This window comes from Pseudopodoces humilis, chromosome 21, assembly GCF_049639895.1.
Source record: "Pseudopodoces humilis isolate 2021_Gansu_Grassland_sample_001 chromosome 21, ASM4963989v1, whole genome shotgun sequence".
Lineage (NCBI taxonomy): Eukaryota > Metazoa > Chordata > Aves > Passeriformes > Paridae > Pseudopodoces > Pseudopodoces humilis.
The window spans coordinates 7552853-7579636 of NC_142220.1; the positions used below are offsets into that span (position 1 = coordinate 7552853).

At 54.8% G+C, this 26784-nt stretch overlaps 1 protein-coding gene across 4 annotated transcripts in view; it reads left to right on the plus strand.

Annotated features, from left to right (window-relative positions):
- MGAT5B (alpha-1,6-mannosylglycoprotein 6-beta-N-acetylglucosaminyltransferase B) overlaps positions 1 to 9782 on the plus strand; it is a 65779-nt gene extending 55997 nt beyond the window's left edge. For 3 of the 4 annotated variants that reach the window (XM_005526803.3, XM_088065512.1, XM_088065511.1), the window contains 4 exons: positions 695 to 811; positions 7278 to 7352; positions 7783 to 8057; positions 9162 to 9782. In XM_005526803.3, coding sequence (XP_005526860.2) covers positions 695 to 811; positions 7278 to 7352; positions 7783 to 8057; positions 9162 to 9360 — 666 coding nt within the window. In that variant the 3' untranslated portion in view covers positions 9361 to 9782. Of the gene's footprint in view, positions 1 to 694; positions 812 to 1322; positions 2294 to 7277; positions 7353 to 7782; positions 8058 to 9161 lie in introns of those variants that run through there. The other variant, XM_088065513.1, reaches the window with a different exon arrangement.
- The last annotated feature ends 17002 nt before the right edge of the window (positions 9783 to 26784 follow it).

The window sequence follows — 26784 nt, forward strand, 5'->3', positions numbered from 1 at the left end:
TCTTCTTCTGCAGCTGGCAGCGGTTCAGGCCCCTCTGCCATGTTTTGTGGTGCCCCCAAAACACCTCCTCTGCTCAGCAACCTCTCTGTTCCCTTCCCAGGGGAGAGCAGGGCTGAAAAGGCACCTCAGGGCTGACACAAAAGAGGCAGATCCTCAGAAATCAGCTGGGTGGGCAGCCCAGGGAGAAGAAAGATGTCAGTACCTGTGGAGTGCCAGTGAGTGGGCTGCCTGTGGCAGCAGGGGAATGCAGCTTCCAGCACTGCTGTCCCCCAGTGCCAGACTCGCCCAGACTTCAGTGGCAATGAATTTTCCCCCTGCCTTGTTTCTAGAGCTGGGAGATGTGGTGCCTTCACAGGCCTTTCCTGCTTTGGTGCGTTTTTACCATCCAGACCCACAGAGTGGCTGAGGTCAAGGTTAAATTGTTCCTGTGTTACCGAGATGGAGATATTCCAGCCTGCAAAAGGAATTCAGTGCTGCTGGGAATGGGGCATCCCAACCCAGTGGGAATTATAGCACATCATCCTGAAGTTGGGGAGCACCTGGATTCAGAGGAAACCTTCCTCCAGCACTCCCTGGTGCAGTGTTAAAGCCCAGTGTGGCTGTGAGGCTGCTGCTCCTCTCTGCCACCCAGCTGCCAGCAGGAAGCAGCAGCCGTTCCAGCAGGGATTGCAAAGCTGGCACTGCTGTGTTTCAGGTGTCCTCCCAACACCCGTATGCTGAAGAGTTCATCGGGAAGCCCCACGTGTGGACTGTTGACTACAACAACTCCGAGGAGTTCGAAGCTGCCATCAAAACCATCATGAGGACCCAGGTATGGCTCGGAGCAGTTTTGGGGTGACCTCCCTGCTGCTGGGTTTGGACAAGCAGCAGCAGATGTTGGAGCCTGGCTCTCCTTTTCAGACATTAATTTCTTTTCCTCTCTGGATTTTTTCATCCTTTCCTGCAGCCCCAGGGGCACACATGCTCCCACCTTGCTCTGGCAGGAGCACTGTAGGTGTTTCCTCAGGGCAGAGCTGTGCCTTTGAGGGATCCCCTGGGAATCCTGTGGGTAGGTCTGGAGCAAGGGGAGGCTGAGATAAGGTTTGGGGGCAGGGGCTGAGGCTGCTGCAGGTGTAGAGCAGTTCTGGGAGCTGGTGTGATAATGAAGTTCTTAGTGTGAAGTGCACAAATCTCAATAATGATATCTGGACGGAGTCTAATATGGACAGGGGCTCCGTGTGTGTGTGTGTCATTTCTAAAGAAATCCCTCAGCCTTCTCAGCAAGTTACCAGAGAAAGGAGGTGGGAAATAAAAATCAACATTTAGTTTCTTACATCCAAAAGGTAAACCAGGCTCCCTCACCACATCCCAGCCACTCACATCAGCAGAAAATGAAGATGAACCAACAAACAAGGGGCTCAGTAACCCCTCTCACCCGGCACAGTCTGGTTTGCAGGAAAGCCACTTGGTCCTGGTGGAGTGTGACCCGGCAACAAGACCTGGTGGCAGGAGCAGTGCCTCCCCTCACTCCTGCTCCCCTTGTTTCCTGTTATGGCATTCAGTTCCCATAGAAAACAGCAAAAGAAGTACCGCCCTGCCAGCCCACCTCACCGGGCACAATGCCAAGGGTGATCCCCAGGCACCCATCAGGCCTCCGAGCAGCACTTCTGATGGTTCACCAGAACACCCAGAGAGCCGCAGCCCTCTGCACCTGCCTTTCCCCCATTTCACTGATCCTTACCTTGGGATGGAGCAAATCGATGGGAATAACTTCAGGAGCTGTCTCTGAGGGATGTAGAACGCCAGGGAAAGCAGCATTCCTGCTGTGCCCACTCCAGAAACGCTCCCTCATTAATATTTACCTCTCACCCTGTGACAGGAGCCTTTCAAACTGTCCAAATTATTCAAATCGGTTTTCCTGGAGGGGAGGAAAGTGCTGATAGCCATTTTGCTGGCTTCTGGGTTGAGCCATCCTCTCTGGAGGACAGGGATGTGCTGTGGAACCCTGGGTTCACGGTGCTGGGTGGGATTTGGGGGCACAGGTGTGCTGCTGGTCAGAGAAGGCTCATCCTTGCTTCCCCTGCATTAGAAGCTGCAGAGGTGGGTGCCTGTGGCAATCTGGGGACCTGATTCAGGTAATGTGGCTGTGCCATCACCCTGTGTGTCACCTCCTCCAGGGTGATTTACTGCAGCTCTTCTCATTTTCTCCGTGAGTTTGTAAAGACTGATCAAACCCGACGTAGGAAAACAGTTGTTGTTTTGCACATTCATTCCTGTATCTCGATTAGAATGAAATTAAAAATAATGACATCCCTGCTGCTGTGCTGCCAGGCTGTCAGAGCTTGACCCTCCACCATCTGGGCTGGAGACAGCCCTGAAGTGAAGGAATTGCGGTGGGCGGGAGGCTGGGAGCTGTTTTGGGAGAGAGAAGGGAATTTTCAGTTTTTCCAGAAGAGAAGAAAACAAACAGTGAAGCCTGGTGCTGTGGTGCTGTTAAAGTAATTAAAGAATGGTGAGGTTGAGGATGGAGAAAGGGCTGTGCTGGTTCCTGGGCAGCTGTGTTGTGCTGCTGCAGTGTTGGCTGGATGTGTACCAGGTCATTTAGGTGCTTAATGGTCTGGTTAAAAATTAAAGAACTGAAAAGGATTTTAGGGAAGGGTTTGGTGGCGTGATGGGCACTGGGCAGGAGGAGCTGGTGTCCAGAACTGGGCACTCACTGGAGTGTGCTGCTGCTGTGCCCAACCCAAAAAAGGGGGTTTTGCCCCAAATCAAGCCCCTGTCCCAGCTCTTCTCCTCATTCCCACCCTGGGATCAGGACCCCCTCTGCAGTGCCCTCCCACGAAGCATCCCAGCCTCTGGAATTACCCTCAGCTGCTGGGAGTCCTAAATTTGCCCCAGATGAACAACTCCAGTTGCTGAGGCCCCATTTGCTCTGCGACACGAGGTCCTTCCCAACAACATCCACAGCTCCCCTCCCTGGGGTTTTAAAGACATTGTATAAATCCTCCCAGAGCAGAGCAGGGAGTGAGTGTGAATAACTTACAGCAGCCTCTTTCCTTCCCCCCCACCACCTTTTTATCTTTTAAATAGAAAGGCCTGCTTTATTAGAGATGTTGTCAAGGCAATTAAGCCTAAAAATTGACCTACCTTACAGGTTTAAAAGCCTTATTATGGGCTTTGGCTCCAGGAGTTCATGGGTATCTTGTCTTTAAAATACTGTTTGTTACAGCAGGAATTGAAAACAAGGGCATTAGCAGGAGGAGCAGCAGAGAGATGGTAGCTGGGCAATTTAGTGGTCCTGTTCCCAGCCAGTTACTGGAGTTTGGAGGAATTATTTTACTGACTCCTATTTTTTTCCCCCCTGAAGGCAAAATGGGGTGTTTTGTTATTGGAATATCTAATAAATTTGTCTGTGTTTCAGAATAACCAACATCAATTTATTTTTTTTTTCTGTCAAAACATTTCATTTCAAAATTACTGGAATGAAATACTATGGTTTTGTTTCCCATCTGCCTGCCTTTGTTTGGAAATACCCTGCCAATTTATTGAAAGGAATGCTGGATCTGAAATGATGCATTTCCCTTTGCTTCACCAACTCAGACAGATTGAACCTGAAACACAACATTTTCCCTCTCCCTGATGGATGAAAACATTGGAAATTGAAAACTGACCTGAAATTGATTTTATTTAGGGAATTTTTGTTCTCGTATGACCGTAAAATCACATATCCCAGAGATGTTTTGTATCTTCTAGGCCAGAACTCAGTAAGACATTTTTGGGGATATGGGATTTTGTGGGAAAGCTGGCTTTGCCATCAGCTGGAAGCTGTGCTGGGGAGCAGGGGCTGAGAACCAGGATGCTGAGAGCCTGTCTGGGAATCTGGGAGCTGGTTCATGAAGCTGGCAGTAACTCTGGTGTGGTCAAGCTGACAAGGAGCTCTCCCTGCTTTGGTCTGAGGGGGATTTACTGGCTCTCAGCAATATTTTAGCGTCACTGCAGCACCCCAGTTTCTCCTGCTGACCCGCAGGGCTGCAGCTCGGGGCAGGCTGTGCCCTCCCACAGCTCCTGCTGGGCTGGCACAGCTCCCCAGGCGCAGGGCTGGCTGCTGCCTTTGTGCAAACAGAGCAGTTGGGATGCAGCCGGCGTCCCTCCCAACCTAGTTCTGCCTGAAAGAAACTTCTTCCTTCTGGAGGCAGAGCTGAATCATGCCTGGGACGTGGCTGGGGTTTGCAATCTGTGTTCTTTTCCCCCAAGAACAGCCCTTGTGCTGCTCTATCTCATCCTTTTGGAGGTGACACCCATTCCAGGTTGCCCTGCAGCTGCTGGGCAAGGTTTTTGGCAGGCTGTGTCTCTGCTGTTCATCTCACTTGGAGCAGTTCTGGCTTTCCCTGATTCTTTGCATCCCTGACCTATTTATGAGGAAAGTTAAAATCAGGGAAGCACCAAACCCCTCTACCCCAGAGATGAAATCTCAGCACAGGGCCAGGGGGTGGTGTCCCCCTGGGAAAGGTGATGCTGGAGGCTTGTCCCAGTGATGGATTCTGTCTCTAATCCTGGGGTTAGAGGCTGGAGAAGGAGAGAGGTTAGCAAGCACCACCATTTTCTGGGCCTTCAGCTTTTCCCATTGTCAAAACCAGTCCTCGCACAAGCAATTTAATAGACCCAATATTCTGGTGTAGTGAAGGGAGAAGGCTTCATTATATTAAAGTCAAACATACAGGACTATAATGGAAAATTATACATTTCAGACTATGCCTGAAAGAGCGGCACATTAAACATCACAGTGAAAATAGCTGGTTAAAATGTTCCAGCCTGCTGTTACGTGCCAGCACAGAATTGCATTATTTTTCTACTTATTTGTCTGATGACGTTCAGATTTTTTTCCTCCCCTCTTTCTTTTTCTTTTGAATGAAGGAGGCCTCATATTCCCTTCCAGCTGGAGACTCTGAACCCAGGGCTCTCGTGGTGGCAGCCCCATGGGACACCAGTAACTCCCTGCTTGGCTGATGGAGGGAGCGCTGGGGCTGGGAAGCTCTGGCTCTGTGTTCCCCACAGGATGGCAAAGCCCATCTTACCAACCCCTCCATTCCCTCCCATGCCAGCATCATCCTGCAGTGGGATGCAGTGATCCCCACCTCATAACCCCCCTCCTCTTCCTCCTCCTCCTCCCTCCCAGGGCTCTGGGGACATCCTGAGCTCCCCGTGAGGAGTGCCATTAACAGCTTGGCTGTTGAGAAGAGGCCGAGCCTGTCAGGTCTTAATTAAACAATTATCTTCTCAAAATTGGCATTTTCTCAGTCTTGAGTGCGCAAGCTGAATCCTAACAAAACCTGGAGAGGGGAGCAGAGGGAAGTGAGAGCCTTTGGGGGACCCCTGAGAGGGAGAGGGGCTGGAGGAGCAGGGGCTGCAGTGGGCTCCAGCCCACTCCTGATGCCCAGGGATCCCACAGAGCCCCTGGGAGCCTTGGAGAGGTGGGATTGCACCCCTGGATACATGTGAAGGCACAAGGAGGGGCTGTGTGAGGTGCTGCAGTGTTCTGGGGGATGAGGCTGCTTCTGGAATTGTGCCTGGCAAAGGGGAAAGGCCCCCCATGAAAGCAGGGTTGAGATGAAACTGAGCACTGGTGATGCTGAGCAAGGGGTGCTTTGTCTCCTCCAAACCTGTGCCACGCAGTCCCAGCCTGGCTCTGAAACCCAGACAGGCAATTTTGCTTTGAGAGGGCTCTGCCCCAGTTAACTGAGAGCCCATCAGGAATTCAGAGGCAGGATTGGTGCCTGTCACTGTGTCAGCCCTGATTAGCGTGCACATCTGTAATTAGATGAAACAGCTGTGCTTTCCAGCCTGTCTGAGATCTCAGGTGGGATATTTATGGCAGGGAGATGCTTAGAGGGTTCTCAGCAGACTGAGCCTTTGAGCTTGGTTTTGACAGGTACTTCAAAAGGAAATAGCTATTTTGGAGGTGCAGAGCTCAGAAAATAGAAGCATCAGTTTTCTGGATTAATTATCTTTGGGTGGTTTTGCTTATAATCCTTCTGAATAAAAGCTCTGCAGAGATGCACAAGGGGAAAGGAGGTCCCAGGACTGGCCCCTTCCATGCACCAACCTCCTGCACCTCATCTAACATCTCTCTGGAAAAATAAGGGACTGTGGAAAAATATGTCTTCCCAGGGCAGAAAATTCCTTAAAAATAATTTGTTCCAGAGGGAAGGGAGGCATCAATCACAAGCCCTTGTGGCAGTGCTCTTCCCATGGGGAAAATCACTGCAAACCTGGGGGCAGGCACTGGTCCTGCTGAAGGCAGGGAGCCTGGCTGGCAGCTCCTGGCTGTTCCAGGCTGCTCCTGGCTGCTCCTGCCTGCCCTGGAACCTGTGCCACCACAGTGCCATGGACAAGCTCATGTGGGGACACTGCTGAGCCACTGTGCAGAGGAGGGAGGGCAGGCAGAGTCTCCTGGAGAGCAGGAGCATTTTGTAACCCACACTGAAAATATCCCATGGTTTGAGCACTGCTGACTCTGTAAATAGCAGTTCTGGACGTGGAGGTGCAGGGACAGCACTGACATCCATGTGGGAACCAGTGTTTGCTCCATCCCAGTGCTCACCCAGCTCCTGCCCCATCCCAGCAGGGACCACCAAGCCCCTGGGACTGGCAGAGACGATGGCTTCCACCCCACCACAGCCACCTGCACTGGGCAGCAAACCCTCAGTGATGTGGCAGTGGGAAAAGGGAGATGCTTTTCCCTGGGTTGTGCACAGCCGGTCCCAGCTCTGTCCTTTCCTGGCCAGTTTTGTGGTTCGGAGCCTGGAGCTTCCTCTCTGAGTGGTCAGGGGAACAGAGGATGCCAGACCAGACCTGGGGCAGCACCGAGATGCTCTTGCTCTGGATTAGCTTGGCATCTTTTCCAATGCTACCTCTTCCCCTGTATTTTAAGATTGCTCCACCCTTGCCCACAGCTGCAGAGTGTTTGTTGGGCTGGAACAGTTTGTGCTTTAGTTTGAAGTGACCTATTGGATGAAAACTGATTTGATTTTATAACTCACTAAAAGTGGAGAGAAGGTAGACTAAAGTGGAACAGGGTGATTTCATTTGCACCAGTAGGTTGAACCCAAAGTACTCCTCTCTCTTTATCACTTTATGAGGTCTCTCCAGCCCTAGGATTCTTCCCTGCTTGCTTTGGTGGGCAGACACGAGTTGTGGGCTCTGGTGGGTGGGGGAGCCGTGCCCAAGGTTCTGCTGTCTCAGGGGCAGGGCAAGGCTGTCCCCAGCTGCTGCCTGTGCTCTGCTCTTGCCCTTCACAGGTGGACCCTTACCTGCCTTACGAGTACACCTGCGAGGGGATGCTGGAGCGGATCCACGCCTACATTCAGCACCAGGTTGGGGAGAATCCCTTTCCTCCCTGGGGAACCATCTCTGTCCTCATGGCCAAATTTCCCTCTTCTTCCTGGGGAGCATCCCTGTTCTGCCATGGGCACTGTGCAGGCTGTGCCCTGATTGCAGAGAGCACCAGGAGATGGGGCTGGGGGAGGCTTGTCGTGGACCAGAGGTGCTGGGGGTTGGTGGAGGATACCTGGGGGTGCCGGGGCTGGGTCAGGGCCTTTCTGCTGCAGAGAATAAGGCAGCAGTGGGAGAAGAGGTGAGAGAAGAGGTTCATCCCCCACAGCAGGAGATGCCATCTCTGCATGCAAGTGATCTCAACCTGATGAGCAAAGTCATCACCCCAAGTGTCCTCCTGTCCCACCAGTGGCCTCCCTTCCCTGCTGTTAACATCTCAGGGCGCTGACCCATTATCTCCTCTGCCACCAGGATTTCTGCACCACATCATCTCTTCCTCCGTCTCCCAAGACCAAGACTCCTGCTATGCAAAGCCCTCCAAGCCTGCTGGCCCTGTCCCCCAACTCCACCCACCTGGTGTGGTCCCCCAGCGCCGGGAGGGCTCCCCAGGCGTGGCCCCCGGTGGCCTCGCTGCAGGTGTGGGTGTCGGAGCCCCAGCACACGTGCACGGAGACGTGCCGGCGGCACGGGCTGGTCTGCGAGCCCACCTTCTTCAGGTTCCTCAACAAGGAGGAGGTGTTTCTCCAGTGAGTTGGGGCCTTCTCAGTGAGCTTGTGGGGAGGGCCACCAGACAGACGATGTTCCCTTTGCTCCCCACATCCCCTGCACCCATTTTTCCTCATGTTCCCCCTCCCAAAATCCCAGTGATGAGCCTTCATGCCCAAGTCAGGGCCCAGCTTCACTCTTCAGCAGGCAACAACAGCGTTTCCAACCACGGTTCCGCCTCTTTCCGACCCCATTCCTCTCCACCTCCCACATGTTCTCTCCCCTTCCTCTCCTTTTTAATGTCTCTCTCTATAAAACTGCATTTTGAACACACAGTGGTGAAGTTTTAATAGAGTATAAATCTGCCACTGGGCTCCGTGCTGCTCTCTGGGCAATTAAAATGCGAGCGTTGCTGGTGCTGTCACGCTGGTCAGGCAGGCGCCGCGCGTCCCGCTGACATTTTTATAGGATAAATTAGAGCTGGGGCCTGCCTTTCACTCCTTCCCCCTGCACATCCTCCTCCAGACCTTAAACCAAGCTAACTCAGGGACTTGTCAGTTGGGAAGGGTTGGTGGGAGGGCAGTGCCAGTGCTGCTGCTCCGTCTGGGAGGGGAGGGGTGTTAAAATCCACGCTGTGCATTTCTGCTGCTCCTCGGGGCTTTTGCTGCTGCCCAGCCCAGTTTTGTGGTTAATCCCGGCTAACGGGGAGCATGTGGGAATTCACTGATCCCCTGGCCCTTCCAGGGAGTGTTATCTGCAGTAGGAGGTGTCCATGGAGAGAGGACAGAACTGTTGGTCAGCAAGGGGCTGTAAGACAGCCATCGAACATCATGAGCTGGAAGGGGCCCACAAGGATCACTGAGTCCAGCTCCTAGGATTTGGGTGGGGTTTTGTGGGTGATTCTGAGCCATCTGTGGGGTTGGGGCAGTCTCTGGGCTGCAGGGTTGAGTTGCCAGGGTCTCCCCTTCCTGCGTGGCGTGTTGGGCTGGTGACGAGCACTCACATGTAGCCAAGGGGTGGCAAACAGAGCTCAGCAAAGACCTGCCCCACCCTTAGCAAAGGAACCTCCCCAGGAAGGACAAAAACCCTTCAGTGACCCCCCAGCAGACCCTCACCTGACCTGACCACCTTGCCTTGGCCCCCAGGCTCAGCATCGTCTGCGACAGCACCGAGTATGAGATGAACCATCTGTACCCCGCGGTGGCCGAGAACGTCCACGAGTGCTACCTCCAGAAGGAGCCGCTGCTCTTCAGCTGCGCCGGCTCCAACGCCAAGTACCGGCGCCTGTGTCCCTGCCGCGATTTCCGCCAAGGACAGGTGGCTCTGTGCAGGGACTGCTTGTGACGGGCCGGCCACACCGCGCCTGCCACACCGGCACCGCGTGGCTTCTCCTCAGAACTCTGCGGCGGCCGAGGAGCTGGGACGGGTCCCTGCCGGTGGCTGAGCCGGGGCTGTCGGACTCTGGGGGTTGTTTCATCCACCAGCCAACTGTGAATGACCATGGCCTGAACTCTGGAGTCATTTTCTTCCCGAGGAGCATCGTCCGACCGCATCCGAACCCACCTGGACCTGGTGGCACTGGGATGGGGTGGTGGGGAGAGAGGGGCTGGGAACTCCCTTCCCCTCCTCTGGCAATGGGACAAGCCACCAGCAGACTGCAGTTTCAGGGTTTTCATCTTCTTCAAGCATCCTAAGTTGTTTTATTTATTGATTTTTTTTTAACCCTCCCCCTGACAAGTGGTGAATTAAAGGGGAATCCACACCCAGCCCTTCTGTGGGAGTTCTTGGGCAGAGAGAGAGCTGCACTGCTGGGGGCAGGGGTGATGCTGGTGGCTGTTGTGGATGTGGAGCTGGGGAGGGAGTGGCTGGGTTGGATGGACACGTTGGGGACTGCCAGGAGCATTCCCTGGTACCCCCAGGAAGAGCCAGTGTGGGCTGGACAGTGAAGGGTGGGATGGGGCTGGCTCCTGGGAAAGCTGCTGGTCCTCAGGCAGGGCAGAGGTGCCCAAAGTGATCCCCCCAGCCTCCAGGCTGCTCTTCACCCTGCTGGTCCATGCATGGAGCTAAGCATCCCCCCAGGGATGGTGGGAGCTGCTGGTGAGGGCACAGGGGCTGCTCGGGATTCAGGTGAGTGGGCAGAGGGGAGGAATTCCTGGTGGGAATTCAAGGGCAGAGCAGCTGAAGAGCAACATCCTGACTCTGTGTGCCCCAGATATTGCCAGCACAGCAAGAGGTGAGCTCCAAGCAACCATCTTCCATAGAACTCTTTACTTCTTCCCTTTCCTTAATGCTGCTCCTCTTGCTTTGAGGGCGTTTCCCCCCACTGCTGAAGTTTCCCCTCCTGGCACATCCCCTGGCTGGGTTGGTGCTGGCTGGGGTGAGCTGGTTTGTTTTTGTGGGGCTGCTCACCAGGGCAAGGTGTTGCTGTAAGGTTGATGCTCAGCCCTGCTGCTGCTTGTGAGGTTGAAAGGGGAGATTCCTGCACTCCATAAAACCTGTGGCTGGAAAATCAGGGGCCAGAAACATTTTTTTGCTCCTGGGATTGCTCCTGGTGTGGCTGGCGAGGGAGGCTGGTGGGGTGGCAGCCTGATCTGGCACTGCAGGATCCCTGGCAGGATTGTCCCCTCTGTCTCACAGACTGATGAGAGCAGAGGCAGGATGAGTGCATGAGGTCTGCCCTGTGCCCCAGCCACTCGCTGGAGCTGTGCCACACCCGCTGGCACATCCAGCCTGCCCTCCCCATGTCCCTGCTGTGTCACCACAGGGTGCTGTGTCCTCTGGGCACCCCCCATGTCAGCCTGGCCACATCCTGCCCTGGACGGAGACGCTGCCGTTATCCCAGAGCAATTTATCATCTTCAGCTCCAAACTGCGTGGGCAGCCTCCATCCTGCCTGTGACGCCAGCCGAGGGGAAGGATTGATTAAGTAATTTTTGTGTCTTGCAGCCAGCGTGTGTCTAAATAAAAGCAGCACAAGCCTCTCTTCGCAGAGCTGAGCAGCAACACCGCTCCACAGCACCTTTCATCTCGGCCTCAAAGCGTCCCCTGGCACAGACTGCTGCCAGTGCTGGGTGGGCAGCAGCTGGGCTGGGAGAGGCACGGGGGGTCTGCCAGCAGGAACCACCAGCAGTTCACCTCCCAGGGCTGTAAACACTAAATAAAACCAGATTTTATAGGAGGTCTAAGCGAGTTTTAAAGACTGAGAGGCTCGGGATGCCTCGTGAGGCAGCGCTTGTTATACATCAGCTCCCTGGGCAGCTTTTTCCACTGTTTCTGCTCAGCTGCTTTTAAAATAGCCTTCACCTTTCAGCAATCCAGCGCTGCTTCCCACTGCAGAGAGCCCAAATTATCCCCTGGCAGGAGCATTTTTCTCCAGGCTGAAATAAAAGGTGGCTGGCTCACCTTCGCCGCTGTCATGGGAAATAATGATCTGTCTGGAACCTTGTTGGAACTCAAGTCAGCCTGTAAATTTGGGTGATGGGGCTGAGTGAGGCTCTGCTATTGCCTGTCATGTCTCTGCCCCATCAGTGCTGAGGGGCTGCCTGGGGAAAAAGCTTCTCCTTTGCCTGTTGGTGATGGAGCATCAGTCATGCCTGTTGGATGTAACAGGGACCAGAGTGTGGCTGCTGGGGCACCCCTGCTGCCTCATCCCACATGCCTTGGTCTGTAAAACCCCATGGCAGGGCAAGCTTCAGGCTGGGCTGCCTTGGGAATGCCAGTGCTGGGTGTTAACATCACTTTTGGGTGCAGAATTGGCATCAAAATATCTGTTACGTGGGGGCTGTGTGTGTGCCAGGGGCACAGTGGCACCAAGGAATGGAGCTGCTGGGTCAGCAGCAGCTCCTGGAGGGACTTTGTCACCTGGAAATGCTTTTCTCTGCCCTGGCTGTGCCTGGTGATCACTGGGCATCCCAACTGCCTTCCCAAACTCTTTCCTGAGCAGCCTGGTCTCTGGCCAGGACACATTTCCATTTGGAAGGGAGACCTGAGGACACAAACATCAAATTCACAATTTATTAAGCAGGAGCATGAAAGAGATTTGAAGGGAAGCAGAGCTGCTGCCCTATGAAAGAGGTTCTGATGCCCACAGCTAATTGGAAAGAATAAATCCCCAGTTGGGAGGGGGAAAAGAAGAGGAAATGCTCTCAAAACTATGAATAAACCCAAACAAAATGAAATAAGTTGTCTGTCAGCTGCACTCTCCGATGCTGCTGGGTGGGACAGTTTGTTTAATAACTAAAGTGGGGGCATCGGGAGCCCCTGGGGTCCCTCAGGGTGGGACATTTCGGTCCCACATCTTTTGGTGGCATCTCTGGTGACATCCAGCCAGCAGAACATCCTGGAATGTCTTGGATTTGTTTCCTATCCTGTTTTCTGGCAGCTGTGAAACCAGGACAGGCGTGTCAAAAGAATGATATTGTTCTGGAAATCCATTTTCCTTACCTAGAAACGAAGCCAGGAGCGATTTATGTTTCTGAGCCTCACTCTTCTTCTAAGTAATTCCACCCAGAACTTTCTTTATGGAGTTGATTGGGGTTTTTGCCCCTCTCCGTTTTGAATATTGATGGCACCAAGCCCTGCCTGTGCAGGGGGGCTGGGGGAGAGGATGGGTCCCCCCAGGGCCCGAGCAGACTGGCGCTGTGAATCCAACCTGGGGCTGTGAATCCAACCTGGGGCTGTGAATCCAACCTGGGGCTGTGAATCCAACCTGGGGCTGTGAATCCAACCTGGGGCTGTGAATCCAACCTGGGGCTGTAAATCCCAGCCTGGGGCTGTGAATCCCAGCCTGGGGCTGTAAATCCCAGCCTGGGGCTGTGAATCCAACCTGGGGCTGTGAATCCAACCTGGGGCTGTGAATCCAACCTGGGGCTGTGAATCCCAACCTGGGGCTGTGAATCCAACCTGGGGCTGTGAATCCCAACCTGGGGCTGTGAATCCAACCTGGGGCTGTGAATCCCAGCCTGGGGCTGTAAATCCCAGCCTGGGGAGGTCCTGGGGCTGCTCCGCTCTTATCTGGGGCTTTATTAGCGAATGCTTAAAGCAGCTTTTCCTTCCTGATCCTCGGCTTATCAGCGGCCGGGTAAAACTGCAAATCGCATCCCTGATGTGGACGGTCCGGGCAGGAGAAACCCATTTATTTCCCCTAACGGGTTTATCAGCAGATCAAGGAGCTGCTGAAGATGTAAGCACCGCGGTTATTTCCCCAGGTGATGGATCTTGCTGCCACACAGCCCCCGGAGCCTGACAGGGATGGCTGATGGACCCGTGCTCGGCGCTGCTGCCTCATGTATTTCAAGGTCTTGCTTTAATTGAGTCCTGTCTCCCTGATGTCAGGGTTTTCCTACTTTTTTTTTCTTTTTTAATATTATTTTTCCCCCTTTAGGATGACTTTCCCAAAATAAAAGAATGCATTTAATCTCCTGTCCCCTTCCTTCATCTCTCCCTCCCTGTGGCAAATCCAGAGCTGTAAAGAAAGTGAACAAATTGAAAATCTGTCCTCAGACTTACTGGGTGAAAAGAGCAGCAAAATCTTCTGCCTTTATTTCTTTCTCTTTCTTTTTCATCCTTTATTTTATTTTATCTTGTAGAAGGGACGTGGACTGGGGGAGAAAGTCCTTTTCAGAGCTGTGGGGCTGAGCATTCCCATTTTTATCAGCTCCAGCAGCGGTGCCCAGTGACACTCATTGTGGCTCGTTAGTGGAAAGCCATTAAAACTCGGGATCGATGTTTTCTCGGGAGAGATAAGGCTCATTCAATAGCATCCCCCGAGGCAGGCAGAGAAACACCAAGAGCCATGGCCAGACCTGAGCAGAAATGCTGAGGGAGCAGCTTCTCCTGCAGGTGCCTGAGGAGGGGTCAGGATGGGACATCCCCCAGCCCAGGAGAGTGGAAGCTGAGCCAGAACCCAGCCCTCAGCATCCAGGCCCTCTGGAGAGGGGGAGAAATTAAATTTGGGGAGGATGGGGAGAGAGGGGAATGTCTGGGGGGTTTGGCATCCAGCCAGGGCTCCTTGGCACAGGTGCCACTGCTGCCTGCAAAGGGCATCAGGAGGGCAAAAGTAAATAAATGAATTGTCCATTCCAAAGACCTGGCTGCTAGCTCTGGAATTCCAGAGGAAAAGGGCTGCTGGGTGTTCAGCCCATCTCCTCTCCGTCTCTCAGAGGGCTCCCACCACCCTTCACCCTCTGGAGCTGAGGTTCCAGTAGAGACCTGTTAGAAACAGGAGAGAAGATTGTTTTTAATGTTAGAGCTGCCAGAGGTATCAGCTTCTCTCTAAATATAAACCAGAAAACAGGAAATAACGATCTGTCCTAATTTAGTGCCTTTCATCCAAGGATTCAAAGCATCTGACAGCATCACTAAGAAATAAGGGAAGGCTTCACAACCTGCATGGAAATGCAGCCACTCCAGAGCTTTGTGTGCAGCTTTTTGCTGATTGTTGCACTGCAACCCCTCACTCACCATCCCTGATTCCTTCCCAAATCCCCCCAGTTCGCAGTCACTGGGACTGATGTGGGAAGTCAGCCTGGGAATGAGTGATGCTCTTGCAGCTCGACACCGTGCACAGCTGGCTCAGAGCCACCGAGCGTGGAGGACTGTTTATTTAATCAATTAATTGAATTAATTAATTTTCAGGAGAGTGCTGAGAAAAATAATAGGGAGCTCCAGCAGCTCTGCCAGCTGTCTGGCTGTGTGCAGCAGTGGGAGCAAGGCAGGATCTGTACATGGAACAGGGAGCACAGCAGGCCTGGACAGTGCTGGGATAGATGGGAATTACAGAATTATGGGGTTTGAGTTGGAAGGAACATTTGAATTTCATCTCATTCCAACCTCTGCCATGGGCCTGGACACCTCCCACTCCCCAGGGTGCTCCAAACCTCGTCCAGCCTGGCCTTGAGCACTTCCAGGGATCCAGGGACAGCCACAGCTTCTCTGGGCAACCTGTGCCAGGGCCTCAACACCCTCTCTATAAATAACTTTTTCCTTATATTCAGTCTGAAATGACCCTGTTTTAGTTTTAAACCATCACCCCTTGTCTCAGCACAACAGCCCCTGCTAAAACATCTGTCCCCATCTTTCCCTTCAGGCTCTGGAAGGGGCTCTGAGCTCTCCCTGGAGTTTCTCTTCTCCAGGGGAGCACCCCCAGCTCTCCCAGCCTGGCCAGAGCAGAGCGGCTCCAGCCCTTGGAGCATCTCCCCATGGTCTCCTCTGAACCCACAGGAACACACCCATGTCCTTCTACGTGTCAGGAAAATGAATCCCCAAACACCAGAGGTTCGTGTCCAAAAAGGAGACAGAGGAGTCCTGGAACTTTATTCAAATAAACAGAGAGGCCATGGGCCATTCCCCTGGGGTCTCTCCAGTTTTTGGAGGATGCAGCCTCCTTTTTATCCCAATTTCCCGGCCATGTCCCTCTCTCTTTCCCCACTGGCTGAGGAACTTGAGAGGTACAGACTTCCCAGAGTGCCTGATACCTGAGATTCCCCTCTAATGTATCACCCTCCCTCTTCATTTTTAATTCTTATGGAATTTATGGTGTTTCCCCCATTGTTTCTTTCATCTTTCAGTTTCATTTATCAGCAAACCTACAGTTTGTTTGTAAAGACAAATATCTTTTGTCCATTCATCAATCAGTGGAGTCCATCCCATTGTTTCTTTTATCTCTCAGTGCTAATTTTATTTACCAGCAGACCCACAGCTTGTTTGGAAAGACAAATCCCTCATTCCTCTCATACAGAAGCTGTAGGTGGGGGGATCCTGCAGTGCTTTCCTCAGGGAAAGGAACCCCTGGCTGCTGCACAGGGCACTGGAACTGCTGCTTCTCCCTCTCCTGACATTCCCAATCCTGCACCCTTGCTGACCCCTGGGTGTGCTTTGCCCCATGTTCCCTGCTCTCACCAGTCTGGCACACCGGGATTTCCTTGCATGCTTTGCCCTGGAAACAAAGGAGGATGTTCCACCAGATTTACCTGCAAGGTTCCTCAGCCACCAGACCCTCAGGGCATCAGCAAGATGTTCCTCGGCCGTCCCCAGGCTCTTGTGACATTCCTGTCCCGCTGCAAAGGCTGTTCATGTTTGGCACTGAGGTCTGAGCCCTCTTGGTTCCTGTCCCCACCCTTTGCCATCTCTGCACCTGGGTCAGACTGTGGCAGTGGCTGGGTGCTGAATGGAGCCCCTCTGGCTGTCACCAGCAGTGCCACTGGCACCACACAGCAGGGCCAGTCCTCTGCCCTTCCAGCTGTGCCAGATGTTGCCAGGCTGGGACTGGGCTTGGCAGCAAGAAGTTCACAAAAGAAAAGTGGGAGGCAGCAGATTTCCACACTTAATTAAGTCACCAAGTTAATCCCAGTTAGGAGCTGTAATAGGAGTTATAATGGTTGATCATCTCTCCCCCCGAGCCACAGCTGCACTATCTCTCTCAAAGGGGAGGACGGGCAGTGACGTGTCTGTGACACCAGAGCTGCCACCTGGGCGTCCCCTGGGGAGAGGGGATTGGGCCCCTTGGCCTGCTCTCCCCAGGGTGGGGGACAGGTTGGGGACACCACTGTGTGACCCAGTGACCCCCTGACTCAATTTCATCATCGCCACTTTTCCAAGAACACCCTGAATTTGGCTGCTCATGCTCCTGTTTGAGCAGGCTCCTACCAGAAAACCAAAGTGCAGGGACATTTCAGAGACCTCCTCACTGCTGCTCTGTGCTGCAAAGAGCCTGACTGGGAACATCTGCTTGTCCTCCTTTTTCTGGGCACGTGAACCAAGAGGTGCCAGCTGGCCTCAGCAGGGACAGGGAGCAGCCCTTTCCTCCTGCTTGGTCCTGGATCACAGGACAGGCTCTGGACCCCTTGGATCCCAGGGCCAGCTCAGGGTTGTATCCAGCCCTGCCTCCAAACCCTCCTTACTTCACTCCTGCTCCCTAAACCCCAGCCAGCAGAACCTCTAAACCTCATCCCTGCACCCCTGTCCTGCTCAGAGAGCTCCTGTGGGAGCATCCCAACACAGCTTTGCTGTTACCTTTTGCTTCCAGAGCCGTGGGATGTAAAATCCCCAGTGCCTGACTCCTCCCTGGGCACTGGGAAAGATGCTGCCAATGCTCTACTGAGAATTGGCCAGGAGGCTGAAAGATGAACTCCTGGAGAGGCTTCCCCCCAAAGGCTGGCTCCCAGCATGGCCACAATGGAATTTTGGATGCCCAGTGCCCTGGCTGCATCAAAGCAGTCAGACAAAGCTCCATTAAATACCCCAGGAAGGAGAAATTCACTGACAAAATCACACTGCCAATATTCAGCAGCACAGAAAACAGAGGATTTTGCTCCTTACATTTGGCTCAGCATCATCCAAAGCTGCAGAGAATTGTGCACCACAGATCCTGGGGTTATCTTCCTTGGAAGCCTGTTCTGCTGCAGAGGAAGGGCAATGCTCCTTCTCTTCTTCCTCCTCCTCCTCCTCTTCCTCCTCCTCCTCTTCCTCTGGCCACCCCAGCACAGGCAGAGCCTTCTCACCTGCCCACCCCCAGCTCCTCCACCGCCCACCGGGGGCTCAGCCGGTTTTGTAGCTGCTATTTTGGCTGGGTGTTTTTGTTGTAAGTGTTGTTGAACAGGAAAAATAAAAACTCGAGGCCCCTGGTGGTATTTTTAGTCCCGTATCGGTGACTCGCTCAAAAGCCTCAGCAGGACTGTAAAATAAAATTAATCTGCATCTGCCGTGCGTCACTTTTACAAAGCTCGTCTCCTTCTGCTACTGCGGGGATGGTTTGCAACCCCGGGCTTGGGAGAGCGCCAAGTACCTGCCAGGCAGCCCCAGAACAGCAGACAGCAGTGGGGAACCAGCAGAGACGGGGGTGAGGGGCGGGCAGAGGGAAGGAAATTGGATTCTCCTGGAGTTTGTGGGAAGCTGAGCCCGATCCGCCTGCTCAGGTACCCGACAGGAGCCGTCTGTGCAGCTGGAGAGAGCTGCACGGGCTTGCTGGCAGGGCAGAGCTGCTGGGGGAACTGGGGGATCTGCTGGGGGGAACTGGGGGATCTGCTGGGGGGAACTGGGGAGCCCTGGCAGTGCCCCACTGCCCTGGATGGGGAGCGAGAAGAGGCATTGCCATGGAGACTGATGAGAGCGCTGGAAACTCACTGCCATGGAAACCAGTTTGGGAGTTTCTGGGGGCATTGGGTGGTGGGATGGTGATCCATGTGGCTTGGGATGGCTGGGACAGTCGGGTGCTCCAGAGCAGGGCTGTGCCCCACTGCACCCCCCACATGGGTTATGAGGGGCCAAACTGGAGTAACAAGTCCCCAAAGTGGGGAAGAGAGCAGCCCAGACTGGGGGAATGTGGTGGGGACAGAGCTGCTGGGTATTTCTGGCTCTCAGCCACACAACCCGCCAGCAGCCAGGCCTGGGAACTGCAGAGGAGCCCTGAAGCAGCCGAGGGTGGAATTGCAGCACCGGGCACCTCCCGAGAGGAGCTGGGAGGGAAGAGCAGGACTGGGATGAGGGCTGGCAGGAGGGATGGGGGATGCTCCCAGCTTGGCAGCTCTGAGGTGATGGGAACAGCGCTGAACTGCTCTCCCTCCCCACCCAAAACCAGCAAAACATCTCCTGTTTGGGTTTGTTTTGCTTCCTGAAATAGGACTTCAGAAAACAGGAGAGGCCACAACACCCCTGGGCTGAGTCTCTGCTTTTCAAGAGGGAGGTGTCCTCAGTGGGGACCGAGGTGGCTTTTGTCACCCTCCCCACGGGCCACACTCCCTAGGCCATGCAGCTTCAAACCCTCCAGGATGACTCTGGTCCTTCCAGCTTTGCTCCTGGCACAGCCCTGGCTGGCACACGTGGAGTGGTGGGGTCTGAGGGTCTCCTGCCCAGCTCTGCACCCCTTCCCCTCTTTTTTCCCACATCCAGCAGCTGGCAGAGGGATCCTCTATGTGCAGGTCTGAGCACCTCCCCAGGGCTGGTGATTCTCCAGCCTGCTCACTCCCCCATTCCACGAGCATGGAAACCCTCCCTGGCATTTCCAACCCTTTATTTTCTGCCCTGACACAGCACTGGCCGTGTCCCCTTGCTCTGGGCTGGGGGAATTGCATCCCCCCAGCCCAGACATGCCCTGCAGGGCCAGCAGATGTTCTGGCTGCAAACCCTCACTCCCCTTGGGATGGATCGATGGCAGAGCGATGGGAGCTCATGAGACCCAGGGGAGGAAAGGTTTCCTCACAGCTGTGGTACTACAAACACCTTTCTGCCCTTGTTCCCTATTCTGGACACGGCAGGATGGGGCCAGCCTGGCCTCCAGTGAGCCCATGCCATGGTGCAGGAAGGGTGGGAGCACCTGGAGCCCATGAAGGGTTGTTGGAGGTGAGGTTTGGGCTGTGCTGCTGCAGGTGGGGGGCTCTGGGGTGACCCTGGCTGCAGGGTTGGGGGGCCTGAGGCTCCGCTGGGAGCTGATATCCCCACTCCTGTGCCCTGAGGGGAGGCTGGAGGCTGTTGACAGCCACAGGGGAGATGGTTTGGGGGTTCTCTCCTCAGGGAGGCAGCCTGGGCTGGGCAGGGCTTGTGGCTCCCAGGTTTTGGGGGTAGATTGAGGGGCTGTGCCCCCCAGTGCTGGGCTGGTGCCCAAGAGCTCAGCTTGCCCTTGCTGGGGCTGAACACAGCTCTCATGTTCGCTGTAACCTCAGGATGCCCTTTAATTTTTAATGCTTCAATAAAACAGTAATTACAAACACTGGAGTTGGTGTTTTTTGAGCAGAAAGTATTAACTTCCCAGGGTTTAATTATTCAACAGAAATTAAGGAAAGTGGGGTTGAATCCTGCTGGCTCTCTTGGCTTTTCCTGGTCCCCATCTGTTTTGCAGGGAGGGGGGCTGGGGGCAGGATGGAGCCCATCTCTGGTGTGTCAGGGCTCAGGGGTGTAGGGGGGCACCAGAGGGCTGGGTCAGGGTGAGGAGAGCTGGGGGGAGCAGAAGGAACCCCTCCCTTCAATTCTGTATTTCCAGCCAAGGCAGGGCAGGATCACAGCTCTCGGGGAGGTTGGCGACTGCTGGGATCTGAGCTGATGCCATTGGGGTCTGAGCATTAACCCCAGTGGGGATCCCGGGGCAGGTGGCACCTCAGGAGGTGACACCATCACCCAGTGGCTGCTCCCTGTGACCCCCATCCAGTGCCTGCACCCATCCCCTGACCAGGAGGGGACTCAGGAGCTCCCAGGTTTTGTTTCCAGGAGTTTTCTGCAGCCTGGGTTTCGCTCTCAGTTCCCTGGGAAGGTTTCAGGCTTGCTTTTAATTACTCTGCTCCAGCACGGTGTAGTTTAAAGTGCCTGTGATGGGGAATGGTCTGTGGGGAGCAGGAGAGCTCCCAGGGATGCTGAAATACAGCAAAACCAGAAAATACAGCTGCTGAAAGCAGCTGGAACTTCAGCAGAGCTTGTGGATTTGGGCTGGCTGATTTTGGACCCCCATCCTGCGTGGGGTGGCAGTGGGGTTGGGAAAGCCTCGATGGAGGAAGGCGAGGGATGAGGAAATGGGATAAAATATTCCCTGTGAGGGGATTTGGGGTGTCCTTGGGCTGGGCTGGGACCTGTTGGGGTTTTCCAGTCTCTTGCACCCACATCTCACACCTCAGCCCTTTCCCCACATTCACAAAGCCCCTTTTCTGTCCAAGGCACCCTCTGCATGATCCCATCCCGAGGCACCTCTCCATGGACACGGCTCCAGGAGCTGCTGCTGGCTGATGGTTTAGGGAACGCTGTCTGCTGGAAAAGCAAGTTGTTCTCGTTAATATTAATAGTTAACCGTAATAACTTCATTGGTAAGCAAACCTGTCTGCAGTGAGGTGCTGAGAAGGGCTCCTGTGAGGTGGGAATGGCTTTGTCAGGGCTGGGGGATGAGTTGAAGTGAGTGGGGTGGGGATGATGGCTCTGCTGATGAGGTGCTGGGGATGGAGAAGGAACGTGGGCTCATTTGCAAGGGAAATGAAATTATCACCTGCTCTGTCTGCTGTCCTCCCATCCAGAGCCTGATGAGCTGCACGGGGAGGGGGCTGGAGCTGGTGGCCATGAGAGGGCTGGGGGCTCTCTCTGCAGGAGCAGGGCCTCACACAGATGGGGCAGCTGCAGCCCCCCGAGGGGTCTGGAGTGGTCCCCTTCCCTCCTTGAGGGGTCTGGGGTGATTCCCTGTCCTCCCTGAGGGGTCTGGGGTGATCCCCTGCCCACCCCAAGGGGTCTGGGGTGATCCCCTGTCCTCCCTGAGGGGTCTGGGGTGATCCCCTGTCCTCCCCGAGGGGTCTGGGGTGATCCCCTGTCCTCCCTGAGGGGTCTGGGGTGATCCCCTGTCCTCCCTGAGGGGTCTGGGGTGATCCCCTGCCCACCCCGAGGGGTCTGGGCTCACCCACTGCCCATGGGGTGGCCTCATTGCCCCCTTTGCCACAGCAGTAGCCGGAGCCCCCCCTTGCTCAGGGAGGTCACAGCGGTGTCGGGGTCGGTCACTCCTGGGAGGGGGCGGTGGGGAAGGGATGAGGCTGGTCCAGGTGGGATCTCCACTGAAGCAGCGGATCCTGGTGATGCCCAGGGCTCTCACACCGTGCTGCCACACCGATCCCTGTCCCCAGGCGGGTCTCATCACTTGGGATGGTGGCTTTGGCACGTGCTGGGAATGGGAGGGGGATTCTGCCCTTGGTGGGGCAGCAGGACCTTCCCTGGGGCACCGGGCAGTGCCTCCTGCGAGGCACAGGGTGTGACCAGCTTCCTCCCCGAGCTGGGGTGCTGCTCTCCCGAAAGGCAAATATTTCTCATTCCCATCCCACAGAGTCCACCAGCGGCCCCCAGACGGGAGCAGAACTCCCTGGTCTGCGTTTCTCTGATGTCTGCTGGCCCAGAAAGAGAAGGGAATTGGCTTGAAGGAGGAGCAGGGGAGAGGGAAGGGGTGATTTAGGTGTCTGGCTCCATGAGCTGAGGCAGTGCTGGCCTGGTGAGAGACCCGGCTGCTCCCCACCGGCTCCAGAGACAGAGTTCACAGCTCTGTCACCAATCATTTGTGGCGTTTTATTCGGGTCCAACTTTGATTTAACTTCACTAGATCATAAAGAACTAAAAGTCATTCCAAGGCACTTCATTCAGAGGGGAAAAAAAAATGCCAAAACGGGGTAGTTTGATGTTGTCAGAATGATTTTCCACTCCTTCAAAATAATCTCACAAAACTGACCCAGATTTTACAAGGCATTCCAGCTTTCAAAGACCTGCCTGCCTGTGCAGGAGATGGGTCTGTAAAATATATTTTTCTATTTTTTCTTTCCCCATCAGTAATTTCACAGAACCTGTGCCTTGCCTCGTTCCTGAGGGATCTAGGGGTGCGATGCTTTGTGGGAAACACGATCCAGCCTCATGGCTCATCCCGGAGCTGAAAGCTGCTGTGATGCTCCCAGGAATGAGGTGAGATGCTCTGGGCAGAGGCTGCAGTGTCCTCATGTGTGGGAAGGATGGAAAACGCCAGGTCACAGGTGTGACAGCAATGCCCTGCCCCAGCTGCTTTGTGGAGGAGCCTGTCCCTGGGTTTTGTGAATCTCAGGCTGACTCAGGTGTGGGTGGAGATGAGCAGAGGATGCACAATAATGGGTGATCTTGTGCTCTGAAGCTGCCTGGAGCAGCAGGGAGGGCTGAGAGCTTCCATTTGGGAGAGGCTGGGTTAATTGCTGCTTCCTGCTGTATTCCATTGGTTGGTTGGGTGCTGGAGAAGGAGGAACAGGCAGCCCTGGGCTGAGCAGGCAGGGGCCAAGCAATGGCAATGCAGCCAAAGAACGCTGGCTCTCAGCCCCCAGCCCAGGCTGAGCTCCCGTGCTGCCCTTGGCTCGCTGTTGTCCCAGTTTCTGTGAATTAAAGGTGGTTGTGATGGGTCTGGCCGATCATCCCGGGCTCCTGCAGGGGCTGGGGAGGAGAGGAGAGCTGTGGAACCGTTCTGGCAGCTCCCAGCTCAGCAGCCAGCTCAGCCCAGGGCCATCAGTGTGTGGGTGCAGCCTGGCAGAAAGCAGAGCTGTGGGCAGGGGAAGATGGGCGTGGGGAGGGTTTGGGGGCAGGTGCCAGGCTGCTCTGTGCCCCACCTGTCCTGCCCATGTCAGCCCAAACACCGCGTCCCCCATGGAGATGGAGCCCAGGAGCACCAAGGGCACCTTTGACAATGACCTGGAGTGACAGGACAAGGGGGAATGGCTTCACTTACAGAGGGCAGGGTTAGAGGGGATATTGGGAAGGAATTCCTCCCTGGGAGGGTGGGGAGGCACAGACTGCCCAGAGCAGCTGTCCCACCCCTGGAAGAGTCCAGGGCCAGATTGGATGGGGCTTGGACAACCTGGGATGGTGGAAGGTGTCCCTGCCCATGGCAGGGGGGTGGAATGAGATGAGCTTTCGGCTCACTTCCAACCCAAACCACTCTGCGACTCTCTGATAGGATCCTGCCTTTAGCAGATAAAGATGCATGGATGTTTCCAAAGGAGATTGCTGTAGGCAGGTGCAAAGTAGGCAGCTACCTTCCAAAAATGGGGAAGTGGAGAGGGAGAGAGAGAGGAAGATAAAGAGGAGCCAGATGAAAGCAGGGGCTGTGCCAAAAGTGCCTTCTATTTATGATCACACAAGGTCAACAATAATCCCCACAGCTACGAGCACATAAAAATTGATTCTTTCCTGAAGAGATTGATGAATTCGTGGTCAGGACATATTCTCTGATCCTGCTGCCCTCGACACAGCTGGAATTTGTGGAGATGGTGTGTGCTCCTCTCCAGAGGTCTAAATAGCTTCTCAAAAAGCAACCACTTTCAGTTCTGACCTGGGGTCCCGGGAAGTTGCTGTAAATAAGGGAAATGCCTCCTCTGGCTGCTGGGCTCTGTATCCACAGGTGAGCAGCTGCCTGCTGCGGGTCCGGGCTCTTCATCCTGTCCCAAATCCCAGCCTGAGGTGAGGGGGGTGATGCTCACCCCACACACCCCTCTGCTCCTGCCCAAAATCCTTGATGCTCCTGCACAAACCCTCGGCACCTCGGAGATGTGGCATTCATGGGGGTCACATCCCACCCAAGGCCACACAGAGCTCTGTGGTGCAGACCCTGTGAGGCTGAAGGCTCTCACACTCTCTCCCGCTGCTGCTGTGGGAGGGAAGAAGGGCTGAGCCTTTCCAAAGCCTCCATCTCCTTCCCCAGCTCTTCCCAAGCTCATCTTGCCTTCTCCGCTGTCAGCTGGAAATCTCCTTCACTTCTTTGTTTTAAAAATACCCAGCTTTAAAAGCTGTGGTGTTTGAAACCACTTTGTTTCCCACAAGTGGCAGGAAGCTACCAAACAAAGCCCATTTATTTTTCACAGCCTCGTCCCTGCAGCCATTAAATCCTCAGCACTCCCGAATTTCTGGGAATTTTGCTGGGTAGTGCCAGGGCCTGCGAGCAAAGGGCACACGCTGTAATATCCCTGTGAGTAGTTTGTGCCCTGTGTCTGCTGAAAAAGCAGCTTTAGGTGTGCTCAGAAGGCCTTTCTGTGCCTGTGCACGGTTTGGATGCACTGAGTGTGTTACATAAACTGCTGCCCTCAGAGGGAGCGCCGGGGTTTGGGAGGCCGGGGAGGGCTGGGCTGGTGGGGATGTGCAAAGAGAATCGATGCCAGGCCTTTTAACAACCACACAGGTATTGAACAAAGCTTTTTAAGGGCCTTTCAGGCAGCAGTGGGCTCCCTGTGCGTGATGTGCTGGGAACAGGGAGCCGTGGAAGTGCTGGCTCACAGGGTGGTTCTCCAAACTGAGCTGGGCTTGTGGCACTGGTGGAGCTGCTCTGGGCTGGGCTGCGCACTCCCTCCCCTGCCAAGGAGGATCCTGGTGGGCTTCTTTCAGCTCTGGTGTCCCTGGTGCCTCCAGCCACCCCTCGTGTCGCTGGCCAGAGAGCACCCCAGCGCTGTGGGGAAAGGCCAGGGAAGGCAGCAAACAGGGAGAGGAGCCCCCAGGATCATCTGGGAAGTAGCTCAGAGCCAGGAGAGGTGAAAAACGAGGTAGCCTGAGCATGGGCAGGAATGCCACACTCAGAAATCTCAGAGGGAGATGTCCCTGTTGCTTTGGCAGTGGAGCCACTCACCTGCCAGCTCCGTGTGGGCTCCCTGGCTCCGCTCACCTGGGGCTGTGTGTTGGATGGGACCATTCCCACAAATGCCCTGGAACAAGGATCCCTTCCCATGCCCAAGGACCCTCCAAATCTGTCCTGAGGTGTGGGGAAGGCAGGCAGCTGACAGGATCTCCTCTTTGACCCAAATTCCAGCCTCCTTGGAGCAGCTCTGAGCTTCCTCTGGCAGGCCGTGCACACAAACACTTCCTTGGAGGCTGTTGCCTTTTCCAAGCTTTCCTGGCAGGAAAAGGCTGCTGTGGGGTTTGCTGCTGCCTCCATCCCTCCTTGCAGCAGTGCTGGGCAGTCCCTGCAGAGCATCCTCGCAGAGGGATCCACACATCCAGCTGCCCTTTGCCTCCCTGCTTTTGGGACCTGCTGCGAGGCACAAACCGGGATTACAAAGCAGCAGCAAGAGGGAAATGCCAGGGAGCCCCGGGCAGCCTTGGGCTTTAAAATGCCGTGTTTTCTCATCCCCTGCTATCCCCCTGCTCAGAACAAACCCTTCTGCTGCTGAGCAGCAATCCCACACAAATCCTCTGGTATAAAGAGGGGGTTTAACAAGCGCTGGATGGAGCCTGGTGATGCCTGCCCTCGCTCCCAGTGCCTCCCAGCACCAAGGAGCGCTGGATTTCCATCATTCCTCAGGGAGCAGCTCTGGCAGGGGTGAGCAGGGATCAGCAGCGAGGCTCAGCGCTCCCTGCCAGGCTGGCAAACGGGCTCCTGCCCCCGGTTTAACCTCCTCCTCCTTCCTACAAGCGAGCAAACAGAGAAACTCTTTTCCCCTTCACCTCAGCCCCGGCTCCCCGAGCTCTGTTTGCCAGATGGCAGCGAGCAGAGGCTTTTCTGCCCCTCTGTGCTGGCAGTGTGTCACGGCCGTGCGGCTGCCAGAGGAGGGGAAGCTTTTCCCAAACCTCTCCAGTGCTTTGCACCATGTGCAGCACGAGCCCAGGGGCTGGGCCAGTTGCTCAAGGCTCTGCCTGAATAAGCAGCATCCTTCCTAAGTGTAAAATTGGAAGCAAAGGCGAGCTGGATCAGAGGCAACGGGGGTGTGTGAATGTGCTGCCGCCCCTGCACGCAGCCAGGGCTCGTCTCCAGAGGATTGCCTCTCCTCTCCATCTCCTTTCACTTTTTCCAGTGTTTTTTGATGGGTGTTAAAAGCAGCCAGGCTGCAGAAGGTGCTGCACGTAGATTTATAGGTGCTGTAATTTACCTGCTGCAGGAGCCCTGGCATGGGTGTTTGCTGCCTGCAAAAGTTGTTTCACGCATTTTCTTGGAGGCTGTGGAGCTTCACAGGATTTTGATGGACCAGGGAGAGTTCAGCAGCTGTGAATCCTTGTGGGATGGCTGCTGGTCCCAGTGTCACTGCCCTCAGACGGAAGGGGACACTCCTGCCCCTCACCTTCCCAATGGCCAGCTGTGGGGATGTTCCCATGTGCTGTCACCCTGAGCCACATCAGGACATCAGCTCAGGACCACCCAGAGTGGGGAAATTTGTAGCTCCTCTTGGCTTGTTTCCAGAAGGAAATAATCCAATTTTCGCCACTTGTTAAAATTTGGTTCATTTTTGAACAGCTTTTTTCAAACTGGAAAATGGGGGGAAACCTCCTGAGCTGTCCCGGAGCAGGGGTGCTCAGGAAATGCTCTGTGTAATGTGGTGAAAGCTGAGAT